The sequence below is a fragment of the Elephas maximus genome, chromosome 2 (assembly GCF_024166365.1).
Source record: "Elephas maximus indicus isolate mEleMax1 chromosome 2, mEleMax1 primary haplotype, whole genome shotgun sequence".
In the NCBI taxonomy this organism is placed as follows: Eukaryota; Metazoa; Chordata; class Mammalia; order Proboscidea; family Elephantidae; genus Elephas; species Elephas maximus.
The window spans coordinates 2,472,168-2,497,738 of record NC_064820.1 but is presented as its reverse complement, the minus strand read 5'-3'; the positions used below and the strand labels follow the sequence as shown (position 1 = coordinate 2,497,738).

The following is a 25,571-nucleotide window of genomic DNA, read 5'->3' as shown; positions in this document are numbered from 1 at the left end:
GAAGATCTAATTACAACAATCAACCAACTTGACCTCATTGACTTATACAGAACTCTCCACCCAACTGCTGCAAAATATACTTTTTTTTCTAGCGCACATGGAACATTCTCTAGAATAGACCACATATTAGGTCATAAAACAAACCTTTGCAGAGTCCAAAACATCGAAATATTACAAAGCATCTTCTCAGACCACAAGGCAATAAAACTAGAGATCAATAACAGAAGAACGAGGGAAAAGAAATCAAATACTTGGAAAATGAACAATACCCTCCTGAAAAAAGACTGGGTTATAGAAGACATCAAGGAGGGAATAAGGAAATTCATAGAAAGCAACGAGAATGAAAATACTTCCTATCAAAACCTCTGGGACACAGCAAAAGCAGTGCTCAGAGGTCAATTTATATCAATAAATGCACACATACAAAAAGAAGAAAGAGCCAAAATCAGAGAACTGTCCCTACAACTTGAACAAATAGAAAGTGAGCAACAAAAGAATCCATCAGGCACCAGAAGAAAACAAATAATAAAAATTAGAGCTGAACTAAATGAATTAGAGAACAGAAAAACAATTGAAAGAATTAACAAAGCCAAAAGCTGGTTCTTTGAAAAAATTAACAAAATTGATAAACCATTGGCTAGACTGACTAAAGAAATACAGGAAAGGAAACAAATAACCCGAATAAGAAATGAGAAGGACCACATCACAACAGAACCAAATGAAATTAAAAGAATCATTTCAGATTATTATGAAAAATTGTACTCTAACAAATTTGAAAACCTAGAAGAAATGGATGAATTCCTTGAAAAACACTACCTACCTAAACTAACACATTCAGAAGCAGAACAACTAAATAGACCCATAACAAAAAAAGAGATTGAAACGGTAATCAAAAAACTCCCAACAAAAAAAAGTCCTGGCCCGGACGGCTTCACTGCAGAGTTCTACCAAATTTTCAGAGAAGAGTTAACACCACTACTACTAAAGGTATTCCAAAGCATAGAAAATGACGGAATACTACCCAACTCATTCTATGAAGCCACCATCTCCCTGATACCAAAACCAGGTAAAGACATTACAAAAAAAGAAAATTATAGACCTATATCCCTCATGAACATTGATGCAAAAATCCTCAACAAAATTCTAGCCAATAGAATCCAACAACACATCAAAAAAATAATTCACCCTGATCAAGTGGGATTTATACCAGGTATGCAAGGCTGGTTTAATATCAGAAAAACCATTAATGTAATCCATCACATAAATAAAACAAAAGACAAAAACCACATGATCTTATCAATTGATGCAGAAAAGGCATTTGACAAAGTCCAACACCCATTTATGATAAAAACTCTTACCAAAATAGGAATTGAAGGAAAATTCCTCAACATAATAAAGGGCATCTATGCAAAGCCAACAGCCAATATCACTCTAAATGGAGAGAACCTGAAAGCATTTCCCTTGAGAACGGGAACCAGACAAGGATGCCCTTTATCACCGCTCTTATTCAACATCGTGTTGGAAGTCTTAGCCAGGGCAATCAGGCTAGACAAAGAAATAAAAGGTATCCGGATTGGCAAGGAAGAAGTAAAGTTATCACTATTTGCAGATGACATGATTATATACACAGAAAACCCTAAGGAATCCTCCAGAAAACTACTGAAACTAATAGAAGAGTTTGGCAGAGTCTCAGGTTATAAAATAAACATACAAAAATCACTTGGATTCCTCTACATCAACAAAAAGAACACCGAAGAGGAAATAACCAAATCAATACCATTCACGGTAGCCCCCAAGAAGATAAGATACTTAGGAATAAATCTTACCAAGGATGTAAAAGACCTATACAAAGAAAACTACAAAGCTCTACTACAAGAAATTCAAAAGGACATACTTAAGTGGAAAAACATACCTTGCTCATGGATAGGAAGACTTAACATAGTAAAAATGTCTATTCTACCAAAAGCCATCTATACATTTAACGCACTTCCGATCCAAATTCCAATGTCATATTTTAAGGGGATAGAGAAACAAATCACCAATTTCATATGGAAGGGAAAGAAGCCCCGGATAAGCAAAGCACTACTGAAAAAGAAGAAGAAAGTGGGAGGCCTCACCTTACCTGACTTCAGAACCTATTATACAGCCACAGTAGTCAAAACAGCCTGGTATTGGTACAACAACAGACACATAGACCAATGGAACAGAATTGAGAACCCAGACATAGATCCATCCACGTATGAGCAGCTGATATTGGACAAAGGACCAGTGTCAATTAACTGGGGAAAAGACAGCCTTTTTAACAAATGGTGCTGGCATAACTGGATATCCATTTGCAAAAAAATGAAACAGGACCCATACCTCACACCATGCACAAAAACTAACTCCAAGTGGATCAAAGACCTAAACATAAAGACTAAAACGATAAAGATCATGGAAGAAAAAATTGGGACAACCCTAGGAGCCCTAATACAAGGTATAAACAGAATACAAAACATTACCAAAAATGATGAAGAGAATCCCGATAACTGGGAGCTCCTAAAAATCAAACACCTATGCTCATCTAAAGACTTCACCAAAAGAGTAAAAAGACCACCTACAGATTGGGAAAGAATTTTCAGCTATGACATCTCCGACCAGCGCCTGATCTCTAAAATCTACATGATTCTGTCAAAACTCAACCACAAAAAGACAAACAACCCAATCAAGAAGTGGGCAAAGGATATGAACACACATTTCTCTAAAGAAGATATTCAGGCAGCCAACAGATACATGAGAAAATGCTCTCGATCATTAGCCATTAGAGAAATGCAAATTAAAACTACGATGAGATTCCATCTCACACCAGCAAAGCTGGCATTAATCCAAAAAACACAAAATAATAAATGTTGGAGAGGCTGCGGAGAGATTGGAACTCTCATACACTGCTGGTGGGAATGTAAAATGGTACAACCACTTTGGAAATCTATCTGGCGTTATCTTAAACAGTTAGAAATAGAACTACCATACAACCCAGAAATCCCACTCCTCGGAATATACCCTAGAGATACAAGAGCCTTCATACAAACAGATATATGCACACCCATGTTTATTGCAGCTCTGTTTACAATAGCAAAAAGTTGGAAGCAACCAAGGTGTCCATCAACGGATGAATGGGTAAATAAATTGTGGTATATTCACACAATGGAATACTACGCATCGATAAAGAACAGTGACGAATCTCTGAAACATTTCATAACATGGAGGAACCTGGAAGGCATTATGCTGAGCGAAATGAGTCAGAGGCAAAAGGACAAATATTGTATAAGACCACTATTATAAGATCTTGAGAAATAGTAAACCTGAGAAGAACACATACTTTTGTGGTTACGAGGGGGGGAGGGAGGGAGGGTGGGAGAGGGTTTTTTTATTGATTAATCAGTAGATAAGAACTGCTTTAGGTGAAGGGAAAGACAACACTCAATACATGGAAGGTCAGCTCAATTGGACTGGACCAAAAGCAGAGAAGTTTCCGGGATAAAATGAATGCTTCAAAGCTCAGCGGAGCAAGCGCGGGGGTCTGGGGAACATGGTTTGCGGGGACTTCTAAGTCAATTGGCAAAATAATTCTATTATGAAATCATTCTGCATCCCACTTTGAAATGTGGCGTCTGGGGTCTTAAATGCTAACAAGCAGCCATCTAAGATGCAGCAATTGGTCTCAACCCACCTGGAGCAAAGGAAAATGAAGAACACCAAGCCCACATGACAACTAAGAGCCCAAGAGACAGAAAGGGCCACATGAACCAGAGACCTACATCATCCTGAGACCAGAAGAGCTAGTTGGTGCCCGGCCACAATCGATGACTGCCCTGACAGGGAGCTCAGCAGAGGACCCCTGAGGGAGCAGGAGAGCAGTGGGATGCAGACCCCAAATTCTCATAAGAAGACCAAACTTAATGGTCTGACTGAGACTAGAGGAATCCCGGCGGTCATGCTCTCCAGACCTTCTGTTGACACAGGACAGGAACCATCCCTGAAGACAACTCATCAGACATGAAAGGGACTGGTCAGCGGGTGGGAGAGAGACGCTGATGAAGAGTGAGCTAATTATATCAGGTGTACACTTGAGATTGTGTTGGCAACTCTTGTCTGGAGGGGGGATGGGAGGATAGAGAGAGAGGGAAGCCGGCAAAATTGTCAAGAAAGGAGAGACTGAAAGGGCTGACTCAAGACGGGGAGAGTAAGTGGGAGTAGGGAGTGAGATGTATGTAAACTTATATGTGACAGACTGATTGGATTTGTAAACGTTCACTTGAAGCTTAATAAAAGTTATTATAAAAAAAAAAAAAAAAAAAAAAGATGACACAGGACAGTTCGTTCTTTGGCCATCATTCAGGTGATATTCATTTTCAAAATGTGTGGTTTGTTCTAAGATGACCTGGGACACCTGACAAATACCACCAATTCTTATTATTCACAATAATTATATTCTATCAAACCACCGCAAATGCCGAATTAGTGAATACAGAACCACTCCTCCAGGGGAAATACAGGGTTAGGTTCCTGTGAGCCTCTGGTCACAATGTTTTCATCAACTGATCAATACATAAACTTGTTTTGCATGTGTTTCTGTTTAAATGCACTTTACTCAATCTGTATTGTTGATTAATCAGTACTGAACTCACAGCCAACGTCACTATAACTGCCTGAATAGAAGGGTATCTAACATACATGTTTTCTCTGTAAGGCACATCACAGCCTCCTTGTGCTTAGGAAACCTAGACAGCACTTCAGCACTGTGCTGGGGGCTATTTTAAACAGCGAAATCACCAACACAAAGCACAAAAATAAGAAAAAACGTGCCACTAAGTGGACCAACATGCAACACCTCATGATAAACGGAGAAAAGACTGAAGTTGTCAAGGATTTCATTTAACTTGGATCCACAATCAACTCCCATGGAGTAGGAGTCAAGAAATCAAAAGACACATTGCATTGGGCAAATCTGCTGCAAAGGACCTCTTTAAAGTATTGAAAAGCAAAGATGTCACCTTGAAGACTAAGGTGCGCCTGACCCAAGCCATGGTATTTTCAATTGCCTCATATGCATGTGAAAGCTGGACAATGAATAAGGAAGACTGAAGAAGAATTGATGCTTTTGAATTGTGGTGTTGGCAAAGAATATTGAATATACCATGGACTGACAAAAGAACAAACAAATCTGTCTTGGAAGAAGTACAACCAGAATGCTCCTTAGAAGCAAGGATGGCAAGACTACGTCTTACATACTTTGGATGTGTTATCAGGAGGGATCAGTCCCTGGAGAAGGACATCATGCTTGGCAGAGTACAGGGTCAGTGGAAAAGAGGAAGACCCTCAACGAGGTGGATTGACACAGTGGCTGCAACAATGGGCTCAAGCCTGAAAACAATTGTGAGGATGGCTCAGGACCGGGCAGTGTTTCATATTGTTGTATACAGGGTCACTATGAGTCGGAACTGACTGGACGGTACCTAACAACAACAACAAATGGACCCTGAAAAGGACCCCTGTTTACAGTATGAGAGCTGAAACAAGAAGGCAGAGTGTTGCCTTGTTCAGCCTCAGCTGGGAATGGGCGCATCAGATGAGTCAAATTTTTCACTGCTCTGTGCATTGAGGTGAACAACCATGAAAGCACCACACGTATTTATTTGGGGTTATAAATAAATTTCAGCAAGTAGGCAAATTCTCAACTATGCAATCTCTGAATAATGAAAATCAACTGCCTTCATCCACCAGATGGTCCTAGGATTGGAGACTTGGGCCCTGAGTGCCTCAGTACACCTCTCCTGCTGGTACATCAACATCAGCCCATTTCCTGGTGCTCAGAGCCATCTCTGCACTTTAGCCAGCTAGGATCTGCTGAAGACACACTCCCTCCACTTGGCGTACAGGATATCTTGGCCCATCCCTTCTCCATCTTTTTCGCTGTGTCCTTCTTATCCCCAAACCTCCTGGTACTTCATTGTGCCAGGTTCACCTGCCGGACCTCTTCTCCTCTTCCACACTCACTCCCCTGGAGATCTCCTTGGGGCTCACTGCTTTAAATGCCTTCCATATCCCGCTGACTCACTCACTGCCCTGAGCTCCAGACTTGTAGGTATAACTGACCACTGGACATCAACACTGGGCTCAAAGAGGCATCCCAACTTAGTATCTCCAAAACTGAGCTCCTACACGCCTCCCAAAAGACTGCCACATTCAGTAATGGCACCTCCGCTCTTCCAGTCACTCCAACCAGATGGCTGAGAGCTGTTCTTGTCCTTCTTCTCCCCCAGCACGCATACAAGCTGAAAGGAACCATATCCAGGATGTGACCACTGCTCCCATGTCCACTGCTAACACCATCCCCTCCAGCCTGGACCACCAACCAGCTCCAAGCTGGTCTCCTGCCTTGACTCATTGCCGTTAAATTGATTCCAACTCATAGCAGCCCTGTAAGACAGAGGAGAATAACCCAGAGGGTTTCCTGGGCTGTAATCTTTACAGAAGCAGCATGCCCCATCTTTCTCCCATGGAATGGTTGATGGATGCAAACTGCTGACCTTTCACTCAGCAGCCAAGAGCTTCCCACTGCACCACCAGAGCTCCTGCCCTGTCCTACATCCCCCGCAGTTCAGTCAATCACCAGCACGGTACCCACAGTGATCGTGTACCAAAGCATAAGTTAGATCTCATCACTCCTCTGCTCAAAACTTCCCGATGGCTTCTAGTCACACTCAAAAGACAAGCCAAAATCCTGAAAGGCCCTGCAGGACCTGGCCCCATCACCCCTCTGACCTCAGGTCCCATTACTCTCCCCCAGACTCACTCCAGTCTGCTTGTCCTGGTCTCCCTTTGTTCCTCACCCCTGATGAGCACAATCCTGCCCCAGGGTATTTGCACATGCTCTTTTTGGCCTGGAAGGCTCTTCCCCCAGTTATTCATGTGGCTTCTTCCCTTACTGCCTTTAAGTCTTGGCTCAATGAGCCAGGGTTCAGTCAGAAAAATAGAAAATACCCTAAGAAGTTCAAATAGAGACCACTGAATATAGGAAATTGGTTGTAAAGGTGTTGTAAGAATGGAAAAAAATCAAAACAAAGAAGGACAGGGCCTCGAAGAGCCAAAGGAAGAAGGCCTGGTGCACAGAGGCGAGGCATGGCTAAACAAGCTGGGCTGGAGCCATGAACTTGTCCACACGCTGCTCTTTCTGGCCTCGCTGACTCAAGGGAGGGTTCCCAACCAGCAATGCCCGCTCCCTGAGGTCGGAATCACCCTCTCCTCCCGTGCTCCCAGGGCATAAGCACGACCTCCACTGTCTCTCCAGCCTCCTCATCTCCTGCCAGCCTTGCCCATCAGCATAGCCTAGCAGGATCCCAGGGCCTAGGAATTATACTATGGGACTCCCTGACCAGCAGTACCGGGCAACGTGGTGCCAATACTTTGCCCCTGTGATTGTGACATTATATTATACAAAACATTCACTCATGCTGTGACAGTAAAAGTCAAGCTGTTTATTAAGCAAAGAACTTTTTAAGCACCTATAAGACCATGTCTCCTCCCCAAGTGAACTCACAGGAGGATGGCTTACAGCTCCTTAGGGAACCAGTCACCTGCGGTTTATGTAAATTTTGACTTCTCCCAAGAAAAGTGTTGACTTCAAGACAATTTTGACAGTTACCACCGTCTTGCTATGCTTTAATCAGGTTCATATGAAAACAGTATACTTGAAATCAATTTCCCACAATCGGACTATTCTTAATTTAAGTGAATTTTCTCATATTCCTGTGGGAAGGTAGGTGCTAACCATGCTGCAGTGCACGTTTACGGAGGTGTGAAAGCAGAGGGCAGGGAGAAATGCTGAAGCCATTCAGCTCGAGGGCTCTATTCAGCATGCTGCTGTGGGACACACATGCAGTCACGAGATGAGTGTGCAGTCATGAGACATACAGGGACAAGCATGCAGTCATAGGACACATACGCCACCACGAGGCCCGTATGCATTCATGCGGGTAGACGCAGCCACGGGACATGCACGGAGCCATGGGTCACGGACGCAGATGCACTGCAGGACCGGCTGTCCCGGCCCCTCCAGGGCCCCCATCCCTGCCTTCTCAGGGGCTGCGGTCTGTTGAGCCTTGGGAGGTCTGCAGCTGCCCAGGTTTTGTCTCCTCCAGCTCCAGGGAGCAGTGCCCAGACCCTGTGCAAAGCCACGGGAGGGGAAGACCAGACTGGAAAATGGGTAGACACGGCAGTCAGTGGAAGTAAACAGCGGACAGGGCAAGGGAGCCCCTCGGAGGTGGAGGGGGCTGAGATTTCAGCAATTCAACGTGAAGGAGAGCCAATACAGAATTACTGAAAGCATCACACACCTCTATTGTCAGCATTTAACAAATCAAAGCTTTTAATGGAGCACGTACACACAGACACATGCACGGTGGGAATGCCACTGTACTATTGAGAAGGTAAGGCGTAGGCACAGAGCCCAAGTTTAGAACCCCACACTGGAGACATTCAGTCATGGCTCTTTTAATTGCAGGCACACTGGCAGCTGCTTAAATGACTTCCCAGCCCAGTCCCAACAAAGGGTCCAGCCTGGAAGACCCACATCACTGCCCTCAGAGGCCCTCCCCAAGCTCTGCGGCAAGTTGTACACGGCTCTACACAGCTCTCCCATCTGCTCCAAAACAACCCAGTGTCCCACTGTCAAGGACCCACAAGTAGGGAGGCATTCTACAAGGGCACCAAGGACTGAGGGGGAAAGACGGCAGGCTGCTGGGAGTGGAGATCCATCGCACCCGCCTGATCCTGCAGGGGTCTCCCCGGGCATCACCCCTAAATGCTGCTAGCTAAGACCAAAGGAAGGCCTCCAGTGGGGTCATGATCCTAAGGCTCGACGGCAAGAAGGCCTCAGTGTGGGAGCCTACCCACTGGCAGCCTATCTGTGCATAGTGTGGATCCACTTCCCATAAACCAGCTCATATAATGGGAGGACCTTCTCTAGGTAGCAGGCATGCTGGGTAAACTTTAATCAATAAACAAACAAAAGCAGGGTACGGCACTCTCGCCTTAAGTAGACATTAAGCATTTAGAACTAATTTCGGAAATGGTTATGAGACTCGGCAAGCATGCTGAGAAACGCGCTGCTTTGAAGGGTCACTATTTCCTTCTTGTTACTGAAGCAGACATTTAAGCAAGTGACAAGGATGCAAGTGTGAGCGGGGCGTCTATAACGGGTCAGAGCGTTCCAGCAGCCGTTGTACCACCAGGGATAAATACTCCAGAACAGGCAGTAGGGGGAGTAAGCCTGCAAACACAGGAAGCTGTGGGAGCACGTTCAGCAATGAATTCCGAGAGGCAAGGGGGGCCCACAGTGGCCAGTATTTCACTGAGGGTGGGAGGAACGGTCCTGCCAGCATCTTCTGCCTGGTCAGGTAAACCAAATCGAGACTTCGGCAGAACATGCTTAGGTGTGTGGAGATGTTACCCTGGTGGTAGTCCAGGTCATTGGCAAGCTCTTGCAAAGACTGCCTCCAGTTTTAGCCTGAAATCATGGAATTTTCAATATGCATGGAAATCTGCATTTAAAAAGGTGAAATGATTCAAGTCTTCTTCCTTTATTTCTCCCTTACTGGTGCTCCACCCTACTATGAGAGTCGTGCCTTACAAACAACGTGTCCGCAGAGCATGAAGGCAGCCACCTGTTTGGCTGTAATGGGAACACTTGAAGGACCACCAACTGAGCCAAACATCCCCCATGAACGATTCACGTGGTTCTGATCTACATTCTTATCCTTCTCCAGAGAAAGCACTTCCTTCCTAAAGCCCCCGTACTGTGGCCAGGGGCCTGCCCACACCTTCAGACCAACATGGCGGTGCTCAGAACTCCCTCACCTCCGGACACCCACCCACTAACTTTTCTGCATCCTGGGTGCCTTGGCCTCCTTCCCCCAGGCTCCCTGGAGGTGGGGCAGGCTTCCTGCGAGCTAATCCCCCTCTGCACCCAGTGTCCCGTTGCCTTCTACAGCCCCAGGAACTCTGCCTAAGCGATGCTCTCACTTCCTCTTCAGTCACCTGGCTCCTCCCATACCACGGAAGGATGAGTAGCTCACGTCCTCCCAAAAGCCATGCTCTGTCCTCATGTCCCTGGCTGGCTGAGACAACACTTCTCTCTTACCACACTTCTCTCCTCTACCGTCCACCGTCTGGTTTCCGGCCCAGTCACTGCCCTGAAACTGTCTAGGCAAACACCATGGATGCCAGGATTTCTGGGAGGGGGGCTGCCCTAACAAAAGCCACTGAAGGCAGGTGGAATTAAAGGTCAGAATTTCATTGTCTCCTAGTTCTGGGGCCCGGAAGTTCAATCAGGGTATCAGCTACGTCAGTTCCTTCTGGGGCTGAGGGAAGAGCTGTTCCGTGCCTCTCTCCAGCTTCTGGTGGCTCCAGGCGTTTCTTGGCTTACGGGGAGGATCCTTCCTGGCCTCTTCTCGTTTCTGGCATGGCCAGCAATCCTTGGTGTTCCTTTGCTTGCAGAAAAATCACTCCAGTCTCTGCCTCCATCTTCACAAGCAGCGGCATCACTGGGGTTGGTATCACCCACCCCATGGACCTCTTCCCATACCAGACCATACGGAATCCTTAGAAATGTTTATTATCAATTTTAATCACAGAACAATATGTGGTAAATACAGTTGTAAACTGCTTAAATGTAATGTTTCTTAGATTATATGAATAGTAACAACAACTGTTTGGTAAAATCTTTCCACATTGGATTACAACATTGTTAGTTACACCATTATTAGCAACCAAGCAGAAGCCTTTTTTTTATTTTCCTCCTCCTTTTTTTTTTCCTTTAATTATTACTTCATTTCAAAAAACTTATTGACATAGGTTCAGAAATACTACTGACCACAATGTTGTAGCTACAACACCAGAGAATGTGACAAAATCCGTGACTATAAAAACCTGCAGCAACAAAAACAACAGCCCACGCTGCAAAGCATGTGATTCACCACGCGATCTGACGCGTCACTGTAACTGGGTGATGATGACAGCTCTGACTGGAGCACATTAGAAGGTCCAAAAAGTAAATCAGTGTACACTATTAGCCTTGTGTGCACCCTCCACACCCCCACAGTGACGCTGCTGGTCACAGGTCCATCATCCCTCTGTCTGTGTGTCTCTCTGTGCTTCTTCTTGTTTATAAGGACACGAGATGGGATTAGGGCCCACCTTGCTCCAGCATGACCTTATGGGAACTTAACTGATAGGTGTTTCTTCAAAGAGCCTATTTCCAAATGAGTTCACGTTCACAGATACAAGGGTCAGGGCTTCAACATGTCTCCTTGGGGGACAAAATTCAATTTCTATCAGTGACCATCCAGGTGGCTCAGGTTTTCCAGGACGTAAGACTTTCAATTCCTAAATTGGAAGCATGCAGGCAAACCAGGCTCAGGTAGGTCCCCTACCTTCTGGCCCAACCACACCTGCCTTGGGCTCTCTGCACCGTCAGATACCCTGACAGCCACCTCTCTCTGGGGAAACCCTCCTTTTCTGTCCTCATGATACCTGCTCTCAACTAGACTATTCCATCTTATGGCCCGTAGGTCTTCAGCTCTGTGGGTCTCATCATTCGCTCCCTCACCCCTGCAGGCCTCTTCCTTCTTTACTCCAGGTGAAATCAACATCCAGGAACCTGGGGGCCACACTCAGGCCTCCTCCCCCATCTTGCCCTTCATCCATTAAATTCTCAATTACACTTTCTTCAAGCTTCTAATATCCACAGCTTCTCTACATTTCTGCTCCCCGACGTCTGCCCCTCATCATTGCTCCTTTGATCCCAGCGGCTGCCTCAGGTCGGGCTCTCCTCCACGCCTTTCAATGCCCTTCCTTAAGGGATCCCCACTAACCACTGCAGCCGCACCCCCTCTTCCTCCTCACCGGTGACTTAACCCGAGACTACAGGACTCCACGTGCAGACCTATGCCACCACCCCGCTCGCTGTGGTCCTCTCCTGAACCTCTCCCTTCCATGGATTTCTCAAGCAAGCTCTAACAACCATTGGGACTCGGCCCTGGCATTCCTCATCCTAGAAACCAGGCAGCCCGCTGTGGATACCCTTCCCCAGGGGCCTGTGGCACCCAGCACGGATGCCTGCTGTGGGGCCTTGGCAAGCACAAAGCAATGGTCCTTCTGGTTTACCGAGTTTAACACACTCTAAACGTCCTCAAAGGGACAAGGATTTTCGCTTCTATCTCATCAATATTTAGCACAGAGCCTAGTACACAACAGGTACCGAGTCAATGTTTGCTGGGTAGTCACCCAAAATCAAAAACATGCAAACTGAAAATAACTGAGATGCGGTTTATGCACCGTGGGACTAGCACTGATCACGACACCCAACAATGCACCCCAGTGGAAAGGTGGGAAGAAGGCACACGCGGGCATCCAGGCAATGAGGATGCAAACTGGCACAACCTTTGTGGGGGGGGTCAGGATATCCAGCCCAACCCCACTTGCACTTACCCTTTGACCAAGCAATCCCAGGGTTGGGAAGCCACACCAGTGGGACCCTTGTAAAACTATTCAGAGATGTTAGTAGGAGGCACTATTTATTGCAGCAGGATCTGTGACTGCAAATGGCAGGAAGCAACCTAACCATGTCTCCACAGGGCACTGCTGAATACATGACAGTCTGTCTATGTACTGTAGAGCTTGTGGCTCTAAAAAGGAGTGACTAAAATCTCTATATACTGCTAGGGAGTCTCCTGTGTTGCCATTAAGAAAAATGCGCTAGGTGGAAAAGGGTCTGTACAAATGCCACGATTATGGATTGAGCTGTGTCTCCCAAAAAGATATGGGGAAGTCCTAATCCCAGTACCTGTGAACGTGACCTTTTTGGAAATAGGGTCTTTGAAAATGTTATAAGTTAAGGAAGTCATACTACAGTAGGATGGCTCCTAATCCTACTGCCTTCTGAGCGGCGTCTTATAAAAGACAAGGACAGATATAGAAATAGCCACACCTAGGGAAAGACAGCATGAAGAACCATCTACAAGCCACAGAGCATCCAGTGATGCCAGAAGCTGGGAGACACAGGGAGGACTTTCCCCCAGAGCCTTCAGAAAGAGCATATTCCTGCTGACAGCCCAAATTCAGGCTCCCAGCCTCCAGAAGTATATAATAAATTGCTGTCCTTTAAAGACAGACACTCTGCGGTAATGTTATGGCATCTTAGGAAACTGAGGCAGTCAGTCACTCTAAGAAATGAAGGGAGGAGAGCATATTTACGTGTATAGGCACAGATCGCTTCACTTAAGGAAGCCTGGTGGAGCAACCATTAAATACTTGGCTACTAACCAAAACATCAGCAGTTCAAGCCCGTCACTGGTTTCACAGGAGAAAAGACCTGGCGATCTGCTCCTGTAAAGTTTACAGCCTGGGAAACACAACGGGGCAATTCTACTCTGTCACATGAGGTCGCCATAAGTCAAAATCTATTCCACAGCACCTAACAATAAATTGCTTAATTTATACTAATGAAGAAGCATGAACCATAAGCTCTAAGAAAAAGCTAAATGTGGAAAGAAAGCATGGGGTGAAGAAAACCAGGAGAAGCTAGATTTCTCCAAACATCCCATGTTTCATTGACTTGACTTGGAAACAGTACATAGTAATATAAATGTAAACCCTAAAAATCTCTAAAAATCAAAAGCAAAATGAGGTAAATTAAGCTAAGTGGGTTTCGAGGTGGTGGCAAAACCACACACAAGGAAATAATTTCAAGTGATTTCAAACCAGTAATTTTGTTTTAATTCCCTAGTGAAATACATACCCCAAGGACTAAGAGAAGAGAAAGAAACCATCAGGAAGTGTTTACAGTAATCAAAGACGACCAGGGCTGCAAGGAACTGCCCTTCTGAAAGGACTCCGTGGGCACTGAAGAGGCAAAGGAGTAATTAGGGGGGCCCTGTGGCACTCTGGATTCTGCTCCCAGGAGAAAAAGACACAGACCAAGGGAGAGATTAAGAAATCCCCTGGGGCCTAGCAATGAACTGACAGGTCAGGAGGAGCTTACCGTGTGTTTTAGTTTGAAAAATATTTGTTCTGTGTCCGTCCCCTGAGAAGGCCCAACCAAGGCCCTCCATGAGCACCTCTCATGCCCAGACCAGCCAGGGTGGCTGACGCTGGGGTCTACAGAAGGAAGTGGACCAGAGGAACCTAGGACACCTTGCTATCCCAAAGGGTAAGGATCCTCTCAAAGACGGCAGGGCTGTTGTCAAAAGAACTCAGGAGCCAAACTCATGAAGCCCCCTCGGGCTGGAAACGAGACCATTTCAGCATCTCTGAAAATAAAACTGAAATGGACTCAAAGACATGGCCTATCTTTAAATCCACGTGTCAGTGATGATTCTCGTAATCAAAGTACAACAAAATGAATAAATAAACAAACTCTTCCTGGTCTCCTTTGATGATGGTTTATTTAAAGAAAAAAAAAAAAAAACTGGTAGGAGGGGGGAAAGCGTTTATTCTGCCTTTCCTATATGAGTTGTACCCCCAGAATATTCCAACAGTGGATGAAGGAAGTTACTTTATATATGAGTATTCCAGCTAAAAGGAGACCTGGTGGCGCAGTGGTTAGGCACTTGACTGTGAACCAAAATGCCAGTGGTTCAAACCCACTGGTGGCTCTGTGTGAGAAAGATGTGGCAATCTGTTTCTGTAAAGATTACAGCCTAGAAAACCGTATGGGGCAGTTCTACTCTGTCACGTGGGGTCACCATGGGTTAGAGTCGACTTGACAGCAATGAACAATAGCGCAATGAATCAGGAGGTTTAGGCGGTGACCATGGGCGACGGCTGAGACACAGACATCGTCTGCCTCCCACGGGTGTATTCCATATGATCCATGATACAGTCCAGCCCGAGGGCTCCATACTTGAATCTAATCAGCCTCTGGATATCGCAAGGAATTTACGGGAAATATTCAAGACAGAAAGACATTTCAGTGGGATGTAATCGGCAAAATCCAGATGGTGGGAAACTCTACAGGACAAACAACTCAGTTTCTTTAAAAAATAATTTGCAGAAAGTTTGGCAAGGGATACTGGTGATGGTTGTACGACATGACTGATGTCATCACGTCACTGAATTGTACATTCAAAAAATGTCAAACTAGGGAATTTTGTGTTATATATGTTTTTTTTATATGTTTTTACCACAATAAAATGTTTTTAAAAAATAGTAATTTGAAGAGAAACAAACCCAACCTGAAATATTAAATATTAAAATAATTAATAAATTAATGATTAATAAATATTAAAAGTCTTTCAGAAGCAGATCACTAGGACTCTCTTCAGAAGAGTCTATGGGTGGACTCCAACCTCTAACCTTTTGGTCATCAGTCAACGCTTAATCATTTGCACCACCCAGGGACTCCACCTTTGGGGTCACCATGAGCTGGAATCAACTTGATGGCAAACCCCTTGCCATCACGTGGATTTCGACTCGTAGAGACCCTATAGGACAGGGTAGAACTGCCCCATGGGGTTTCTAAAGCTATGAATATTTATGGAAGCTGACTGCCACATCTTTCTCCCTTGGAGCGCTGGTGCGTTTGAACTGCTGACCTTTCGGTTAGCAATCAAGTGCTTAACCACTGTAGCCCCAAGTGGGTCCCCACCAATGATCACTTTGGGGATGTGAACTTCTTGCTTTGAAGGGTTTCTTATTTTCACCCCTATTTTAAACCGTTTCTGAAAACAAGAGTCACAGAATGACGGAGAGGTGGCTGTGTCTCTGAGTGCCACCTCCGTCACCAAGCACGGAGTCTGCGTTACGGGCTCTGCCGCCCAGCTTGCTGGCCTCTTACCTTCATAGGAGACGACCGGGTGCTCCGCCCGCTGGCACTGAGAAGGCTCCCGCGCCGGCTGGCCGAGCCTCCACATGCCCAGGCTGGAGACCAGCCAGGCGATGAAGCCAGGGCCCCTCATGGCACACAGGAGGCCTTGACTCCAGGCAGGTATCCTCTAACCAGAAGCTCGTCTTCCCGTCATCTGTTGAAACTGCCTAAAACACACAGAAGAGAAGGCTTGGGTTAACTTGAGCTCAGGGGCTGGGGGGCGACCTTTTTGGTAACACACCGTCACTAACTTTTAGGAGATGAGGCGTTGGTGGTTCAGGGGTAGAATTCTCGCCTTCTGTGTGGGAAATCCAGTTCGATTCCCAGCCAGTACACCTCATGTGTACCCACCACCCGTCTGTCAGCAGAGGTGTATGTGTTGCTGTGGTGCTGAACAGGTTTCAGCGGAGCTCCCAGACTAAGACAGACTGGGAAGGAAGGCCTGGCGATCTACTTCTAAAAATCAGCCAGGGAGAAGCCCCTGTGGATCACACAGTCTAATCTACAACCAGTCACAGGGATGGTACAGGAGTGGGCCAGGTTTTCTGCTGTGTGTGGGGTCACCACGAGACGGGGGCCAGCTCCACGGCAGTCAACGACAGTGCTTGGTAGAGACGGGTACAAACACGCCTATTTCTAGGTGAGACTTCAGATCATGCGTGTGTGCGTGTTTCAATACAGACTTTGATGTCTCCCAACAATCTCACGAGATGGTGCACTTAATATAAAACGAGACGTGCTGTTTTAACTGTCGTCAGAGTCTCTCCTAAGGAATGAATATTGACAACACTCTGTGGCCATTGATTGGTTTTTCCTTACCTGCCCCCGCAGTTACTATGAAAACAAAAGGTACGACAACGCCCATTTTTAGAAAAGGAGCTGCAGTCTGCAAACCCAGAATAAACACAGAAATGTATTTCTTAACCTCCTGACCCAAGACAGGAGATTCCATCAAATTATGAATCTTCAGGAAGACTAACACCTGTTGCAGGTGACGTCAACGTCACTGAGGTCTGTTCAGAGCAAGGAGGTGCGGCACACCCCCGCTTCCAGTCCGCTCGGGGAGGCTGTGAAGGGACAGTCACAGCCCCCGTCAAAGTAAATCGGCGATGATCAAATGATACAGTAAAGGTCATGAACGCCGTGACAGTCGCTCAGCAAGCACCAGCTCTGTGCCAGAACGGCGCACAGCACTCACGTCCGGAGCAGCACCCCGACACACGGGCACTCCCCAAACAATACTCCGACTCAAAGAATGGGGGACAGTCCTGTCTGGACCTGAGGCAGAACGCAAACCAACCTGAGAGAGAGAGTGTGTGTGTGTGTGTGTGTGTGTGTGTGTGTGTGTGAGGCCCACAACAACACAGAATCCCTGCTGTGAGCTCTGTGGCAAGTTGCCCAGGCCACCCGGCCACTGGGCCTGCCCTGCATCTAATCACGGCCCTCGCATCTGTGCCTGCAGAATGAAGGTGGAGGAAAACGATGCTGATGCCTGGGACACACTTCCCTGGGATTTGGAAAGTGGCAGTTACAGAAGGGAGAGATGCCATCTCAAGTAGGGGGGCAGCTAAAAGGGGGACTTGAGGAAATCAAATCACACGTGACATGTCAGGAAGCACACTGAAGGTCAACAGGTGACTTCCAAGGGCTTGTAATTTTCAGACTATACCTGTTCCCTCTCCTCCTAGAATAAAGGCATCCAAAGAGCGCTCACGCCAGGTGCCAGGGAAGGGCTTCACAGCTTCACCTGGAGATGTGGCTTTTCCGGGCATCCCCTGTAAAGCTAACTTCACAAGTCTCTGACTCTAAAAAGCTCAGCTCAAAATAGCGGGTCCCTCCTTCCTGGGCTCTGCAATTCCAACTTCCACTGAGTGCTGGATAACGCGGCGGCGGGGGCAGAGGGACAGGTTTATCCCATACTTTTTAGTGTCTAATCTCAGCCCAGGGGCAGTGGTGGCTCAGGGGTAGAATCCTCTCCTTCCATGCAGGAGACCCAGGTTCAATTCTCAGCCGTCGCACATCGCGCACAGCCACCACTCATCTGCCGGTGGAGGCCTGTGTGTTGCTAGGATACTGAACTATGACAGACTAGGAAGAAAAGCCTGGCAATCTACATCTGAAAATCAGCCACTGGAAACCCTATGGATCACCTCGTTCCACTGTGCATGGTGTCACCGTGAATCTCACCACTACTGCCACTGTGAGCCAAACAACTTTTCTGGGACCGCCCTGTGCACTGTAGGGTGTTCAGCAGCAGCCTGGCCTCCGCCCACTAGATGCCAGTAGCAACCCCAATTACTGACAACCGAAAGTGTCTCCAAAAACCAAAAAACCAAACCCACTGCTGTCGAGTCAGTTCCGACTGATGGCGACCCTACAGGACAGAGCGGAACTTCCCCCTAGGGTTTCCAAGGAGCGGCTGGTGGATGAGCACGGCTGACCTTCTTGGTTAGCAGCAGAGCTCTTAACCCCTGCACTACCAGGGCTCCAAAATGTCTCCAGACGTCCCCGAATCACCCTCGGTGGAGAACCCCTGATTTGCATGCATCGAAACATCTTCCTGTATTTAAAAATTAAGAGCGATATCACCACTCGGAAGGTTACTCGAGGTGGCTTAGGTACATCGCCCAGATGAATTTGCATTGCGGTATCTCAGCAGCATTTCAGTAAAAACGAAAGCCACGTTCATAAACTATTTGCTACATTTGGGAAATCCATTGTGAAAGAATTTTCAAGAAATGAGTTTCAATAAAGGTGGTTCTAATTTTATCCCACCACCTCTGGATAATTAAAAACAGATCAGGTGAATTAACACTAAACAAACGACCCTTCCCAACATGAAGATTTATTACGGCAGAATTGAAGGCCAATTTGGGCTGCAAAATACGGGCTTTTGTGTCACCTCTGGCTGAATCTCCCTGAAGCCAAGAGACCTACATTTCCATATGTGGGAGGGGCCCTGCGTCCCTCGGCTCTAAATAAACACGGCTGAGTATACCGGCGTTTGTGCGATAAATACCATTTCCTATTCACACCCACACTGCAACTGAATAGGCTCTGGGGAACAGAAAATAACTGTTGCTTTTAGCAAAAAAAAAAAAAAAATACCGTCAAATAAAAATGCGATCAAAAGAATGAAGTCTTACATAAGAAGTTTTGCTTAGGGAACAAAGTCTAACCAGTGATTAATAGAAACAAATTCAAAATATGTTTGCTGTCATCGGCTGCCGTTGAGTCAGCTCCAACTCATGGCCACCCCATGGACAGCAGAACAAAACGCCTCCCAGTTCTGTGCCACCTTCAAGATTGTCGGTACGCTCAGGTCCCTCGTTGTGACCACTGTGTATTTTGAGTGCCTTCCAAGCTAGGAGGCTCATCTTCCAGCACTATGTCGGACAATACTTTGTTGATATCCATAGGGTTTTCACTGGCTGATTTTCAGAAGTGGATCGCGAGGCCTTTCTTCCTAGTCTGTCTGTCACAGTCTGGAAGCACCACTGAAACCTGTCCACCGTGGGTGACCCTGCTGGTGTTTGAAATACCAATGGCATAGCTTCCAGCATCACAGCATCATGCCGGCCCCCACAGATAGGTGGTGGGTAAATAGCCTGCCATAGTCAGACTTCTCAGGATGCTTCTGCGGCTTCCAGAGGACACACAGTCCTGGATCAAGACCCTCCCCCGCCACTCCATCCGCCACTACTCCCACAGGCACAGGCAGCCCCTCTGCCTCTCCCTACTCCACTGTGACCTTGTTAACTGATAACACCTTTAAAGACCCTATTTTCAAACAAGTCACTCGTATAGGGGTTAAGACTTCAACAGATCTTTTGGGGGGCCGCCATTCAACCCGTAACATGGATTTCCTTTACCCATCTGGTCATACTGAAAGGTGCCCTCTGTGGGCAAGGAACAGCACTTTAAGACCTGGGCAAAGAGGAAGACCACAGTTTAGAACTTCAGGGTCCCAAGGTACAGCAGTCGAGCAAGGGGAAGTTATCTTTGGACAGCTATAAAACGGAAGTAGGAGCGAAATCTCAAGAAAACACAGATGAAGGAGAAATGCCCTCAGCATGGGGGAAGAAGAAGGAGCTCTGTCTTCTGAAAGGGTACAGGGTAGAGAGTCACAGAACCAGGAGCAAAGGACCCAGGAGAGTTCAAGTCCACGGCGTGTTTAGATGTAGAAGAAACATGCGGAATGAACCCAGGCTCTCTTCTTGCAGAAGTACCAGCTACTCACAGCACTGAACAGGAAATGCAATTAAATGATCAATAAAACAGTACCACTTAAGGTAACGCACAGTGTTCTAGTAAATAGAATGAGCTAATCCTTTTAAAACCAATAGCTGAACATTTTATTCTTTGGGAAATAATGTGAAATGAAAGCTTCTGTTATTGTGCTGAGTCTACAAAGGGAATTTAGATGTCCCCCAAACACGGCGTCTTCAATTTTTAGGTACTTTTTAAAAAAAATTAGATCCTTTTTGTATTATTTTTACCCGTGAACCTTGACTGCCAAATTTTAGCCAAAAGGGGTTTACCAAGATGAATTAGGGAAACATTTCAGGCATTTGTGAATGAAAACAGGGACACCCTTAAGTCCTAAGCATCGCTGGTGGTCACTTCTACATAATTGAAGAAGAAGCTGGGGGGGCGGGGGGCGGATTATCCAATAGGTGAGGCGAGCACCGTGCCTACCTTGCTTCACATTTTTTTTTTTTTTACCACATCAAAGATTCTGTTTCTAGGAATGGCTGGCATCTGTCTCCCTCCCAACTCCACAGCACCTTCCTACAGAATCAAACCTTCTTTTCAAACTCACAAGCCCTGACAGGGGCGGGTGACCCAGTGAGCAAGGAAAACACGGGCACGTGAAATTGCGCACTGCAGATTAGTAAGTAAGCACAAGTCGGCCCGTGCTTACCTTGCTTATTGGGTAATCCGCCCCTGGAAGTTGGTTTTAGTATTTCCGTCAAATCCGAACTCAGAGGAGATAGGGTTTCGTGGCTATATAAAATGACCTCATGACATAAAATAGAAAAGAGCAAACATTAAACCCTTTTATACAGTTCAATCGTGGTTCAACTCCAGTGACCTTACTTTATGTCTCTCTTCAATGGCGACCATTACCGGACTTTTGCTTCATCTCCTTGTTTAGCTCCAGATTGCCTGGAGGAACTATAAAAGTAAATGAAGTCCATTACATAAAATTATTATTTACACAAAGGCAATATTAATTTTATCTGTCAGCAGGTTTTAAAACGAACTGAAAGTTCACTCGATCTACTTCTGCGTGAGCGAAGCCAGCAAGAGCCCTTTCTCGGAAAAGATGGAATAAAAGAACTTAAATAATGGGGCCTTCGAGGCAATGTAACTCTACAGGCAAAATCTAAAGGATTTATCTGGAGTCATTTCCTCGGGCAGGAAACCCGCATGGACACGGTAAAATAATCAAGTTGTAAATGATTCCTGGGGTGTGAAAATTAGTGCTCCCAGCTCCCATCTGTTTTTCATTAAGACAGCTCAACTTTCTCCCTCGTCCATGAGAGGGGGCAACTTCCGTGCCAACATCCAGAAGCAACAGGAGCACAACAGGGCAGCACTGAGCACGTGTGCCCACTTGCCTCTTCTCTTGAATATCTCCAGAGCCCTCTCTTCTGAGGCCCATGGCACCTGCACCTCTTTGTGTTTCCACAACACCCCAGGCTCTCATTCTCAGTCTCCTTAAATGAAGGCACGCTCCAATCTCTCCAGAATGTTCATTTCTTCTCAGTCAACACTCTCAGTGGCATCTCTCTTCAAACTCACTTCGTTGTTGTTGTTAGATTCTACCACGTCGACTCAGACTCACAGAGACCCCATGTACAGCAGAACAAAATGTTGCCCAGTCCTGTGCCATCTTCATAATTGCTGGTACGCTCGAGTCCACTGTAGCGGTCACTGTGTATTTTCAGTACCTTCCAATCTAGGGGACTCGTTTTCCAGCACTGTATCACACAGTGTTCGGTTGTGATCCATAGAGATTTCATTGGCTGATTTTCAAAACAGATTGGCAGGCCTTTCTTGCTAGTCTGTCTTTGCCTGGCAGCTCCGCTGAAACCTGTCCACCATGGGTGACCCTGCTGGTATATGAAATACCAGTGGCACAGTTTCCAGCATCGCAGCAACATGCAAGCCACCACAGTAGGATACACTGAGAGATGGAGGGTGTAGGATTTTACGTATCTTCTAAAAATTGGTGACTCCCAGCTCGATAACAACCTCCCAGGCATAATCCAGACCCATACATTAAAACAGACGTCTCCACATAATAAGCCCAAGGCCCATCGGTTGCAGTACATCTGAAGGTGACCTCACTACGGGTCTTCCTCCACTGTCTGCTCCGGGCCTATTTCCTTTCCAGGCTGATGACAGTGCTGTTTACGCCAACACCCAAGGCATCATCCCAGTGCTTGTCCCTTATTCCCCTCCCTTGTGCTCTAAATCTCATCCTTTATATGTCACCGTTGTTCTCATTGTTAGGTGCCGTCAAGTCGATTTCAACTCATAACAACCCCATGTGACAGAGTGGAACTGCCCCGTAGGATTCCCTAGACTGTAATTTTATGGGAGCAGATTGCCAGGTTATTATGCATTGAACTGTGTCCCCCAAAAGTATGTGTCAGCTTGGCCAGGCCATGATTGTCAGTATTGTGTAATTATCCTCCATTGTGTGATCTGATGTAATTATCCTGTGTGTTGTAAATTCCAACTTCTATGACGCTAATGAGGCAGGATTAGAGGTAGTTATGTTAATGAAACAGGATTCAATCCATGGGATTAGATCATACCTTGAGTCACTCTCTTTTGAGATATAAAAGAGATTCAACAGGCAAGCAGAGAGGGGGACCTCCTACCACCAACAAAAAAGAACTGGGAGCAGAGTGTGTCCTTTGGACCCGGAGTCCCTGCACTGAGAACCTCCTAGGTCAAGGGAAGATTGGTGACAAGGACCTTCCCCCAGAGCTGACAGAGAAAGCCTTCCCTTAGAGCTGGTATCCTGAATTTGGACTTCTAGACTCCTAAACTGTGTTGTTGTTAGGTGCCTTCAAGTCAGTTCTGACTCATAGCAACCCTATGTGCAACAGAACGAAACACTGCCCAGTCCTGCACCATCCTCACAATTATTATGCTTAGGCCCATTGTTGCAGCCACTGTGTCAATCCATTTCGTTGAGGGTTTTCCTCTGTTTCACTGACCTAAACTGTGAGAGAATACACTTCTGTCTGTTGAAGCCACCCACCTGTGGTATTTACAGCAGCACTAGGTAATCAAGGCACAGATCTTGGAGCGTCTGATGGTTTTGACCCACTGACGGTTCGGTTATGAGCCAAGCACTTAACCACTGCACCAACCAGGGCTCCTGCACTGTCGCTATGTCCGGACAACTCTTCCCTTACCCATGTCTGGACCCACACCCTCCTGCCCATCCTAACTGGCCCTCTGCTTCTCACGTCTGCAATCTCAGCTGCATCTCCCACAGGGTTCCTCTGAGAAGCCCTCTCTGATGTGTTTGCCCTTCACCCATCCCCGCCTGGCCCCACTGACCAGCACCAATGTGTCCACCCTGAGCTGCATCACCATCTGTCTGTCCCATTCAAACAAGGCCGCAGACCCTCGACCTCTGGTAGTACCTAGCGTAAGGCAGACAAACAACTGACGCCTGTGCAGTGAGAGAATGGACAAAAATAACGCACATTCTCAGACACTCCTTCACCGCGTTTATGCTTCCATTACAACACAGTCCACGTTCCCTTTTTGTCTAGGACACTGCCATTCATTGCCACAGATGCTTCACTCCATGACTAAAATTAGCTTAACATCTGGTCCAAAGACAAGGATTCCCATGGTTTTGAGAAACGTCCTTTCTAAATGTCATGATTTTCCAATTAATGGTCAAAGGGATGGCAGGATTACTATAAACAGACAGGCTAAACAGAGGTGTTCTCTTGGGCCTGGAAGCAGACCGAAGAAATAACTGAGTGTAGAAACCCAAGGGGGCCCGGAGGAGGGGCTCTGGCACGCCGTTACTCACGGAGCCACTTGAAATGCCAAAGGGCAGGACAGAGGATTCCAGGACTCGCAGCAAACCAATTTATTAAAGTCATCATTCTAGGCTGAAAACATAAGTAGCTTGAAATCTTTTCAGACAGATTTACAGATCATAGGCAGCTAATACATTTAGGAAAACTAGGTGACTTCATGAAAAAGTCTCTCCGTGTTTTCAGGTTTTAGTTGGAGTGGCACCAGGTATGACATCCGATGGCAGTGTTTGCATAAGGCATCTCAGTGTTTTTATTTCAGTCCATTCAAGTCTGCCACAATGTGTGGCCCAAAAACCAGAACAAAAAGACTCAACAGCACTAGTTTTGGGTCAATGTATTAAAAACAAAGGAGCCCTGGTGGCACAACGGTTAAGCACTCAGCTTCAGGTTGAAGGTTTCAACCCACCCAGTGGCTCCGCAGAAGAGAGACCTGGCAATCTGCTCTCTGAAGATTACAGCCTAGAAAATGCTATGGGGCAGTTCTACTCTGTCACATGGGGTCGCTACGAGTCAGAATTGACTCAATGGCACCTAACAAGAAGAATGTTGTTGTTAAAAACAAGAATCAGAAGTCAACATTACAATAAAAATTACAGAAACATATAATATCAAAGTTCCTACTGATGAGAGAATAACAAAACATAAGAAATTTCGAAGTGGAGTATGTGGAGTACTCGCACATCTCTGCTTTTCCTGAAATTAACCCGCACCATGAGCATCACCGTTCCTCTCACAGATGTGGATACCATGACTCCAGGAGGCCCCACAGCTCAGTGGAAGAAGGAAGACCTTCAGTGGGTCAGCCCCCGGCTCCAAGCCCAGGGTCATCTTGCTGAAGACACCTCCCTGCCTGCACCTTGTTTCTGTGATCACCTTTGCACTGGGGCTTAGAAGCCAAGCTGGGCACAAGGTCGGGGGCAAAAGAAATAAACAGAAGATCTAATTCTGTCTCTGCCTACCAATTTCCTGACCATGGGTTCCCTGGAAAAGAAACTTCAGTAAGTCACTTGTACAGCATCACTCGTCCATCCTGGACCCAGAGATCTCACTGGCCAAGTCAAAGCTGGAAGAACACCCAACCCTGGACAACTCTGCAAGGCCTCCTCAGTGCCAGGGACCCCAGGGCCTGGTCTGCACCCTCCTGAGCCCACCATCCATGCCCAGGCCCGTGACGTCGAGATCATCTCCGGGCTGGGAATATAAGCCCATCTCAACCCAACATGTCCTGAAACCCAAACTTTCACTCTTCTTCACTTCTCCTGGGCTACAGAGAATTCCCTCCAGCCTCCCGGGGACAGAACAAAGCACTGGTCCCTTCCCCAAATCTGCTTCCGGCCGAGTTCCTATCATAGCTGGGGAATCCTGATTCCTCTATTCACCCACATGTACTCTAACTCATCACCAAGTCCTGTCACTCTTCCCCACCTCACTCACCTCCACGCTTCCCGAGACTTCCATCTCACCTGGACTCAGCCAAGCCCCTCTGTCTTCTCCCCAAAGGCCCTCCTTCTATGCTACAGCCAGGCTCATCTTGGCCAAGAGCTAATCACACTAAGTAATCTTTCCTTTTTTTTTTTGTCTCT

General features: G+C 46.5%; 1 protein-coding gene across 1 annotated transcript in view; it reads right to left on the bottom strand.

The window, feature by feature from the left end:
* Positions 1–25,571, bottom strand: part of SEMA5A (semaphorin 5A) — a 553,896-nt gene that overhangs the window by 351,258 nt on the left and 177,067 nt on the right. The window contains exon 2 of the mRNA XM_049860605.1: positions 15,875–16,071. Within this exon, the coding sequence (XP_049716562.1) occupies positions 15,875–15,995 (121 nt within the window). The 5' untranslated portion in view covers positions 15,996–16,071. The remainder of the gene's footprint in view (positions 1–15,874; positions 16,072–25,571) is intronic.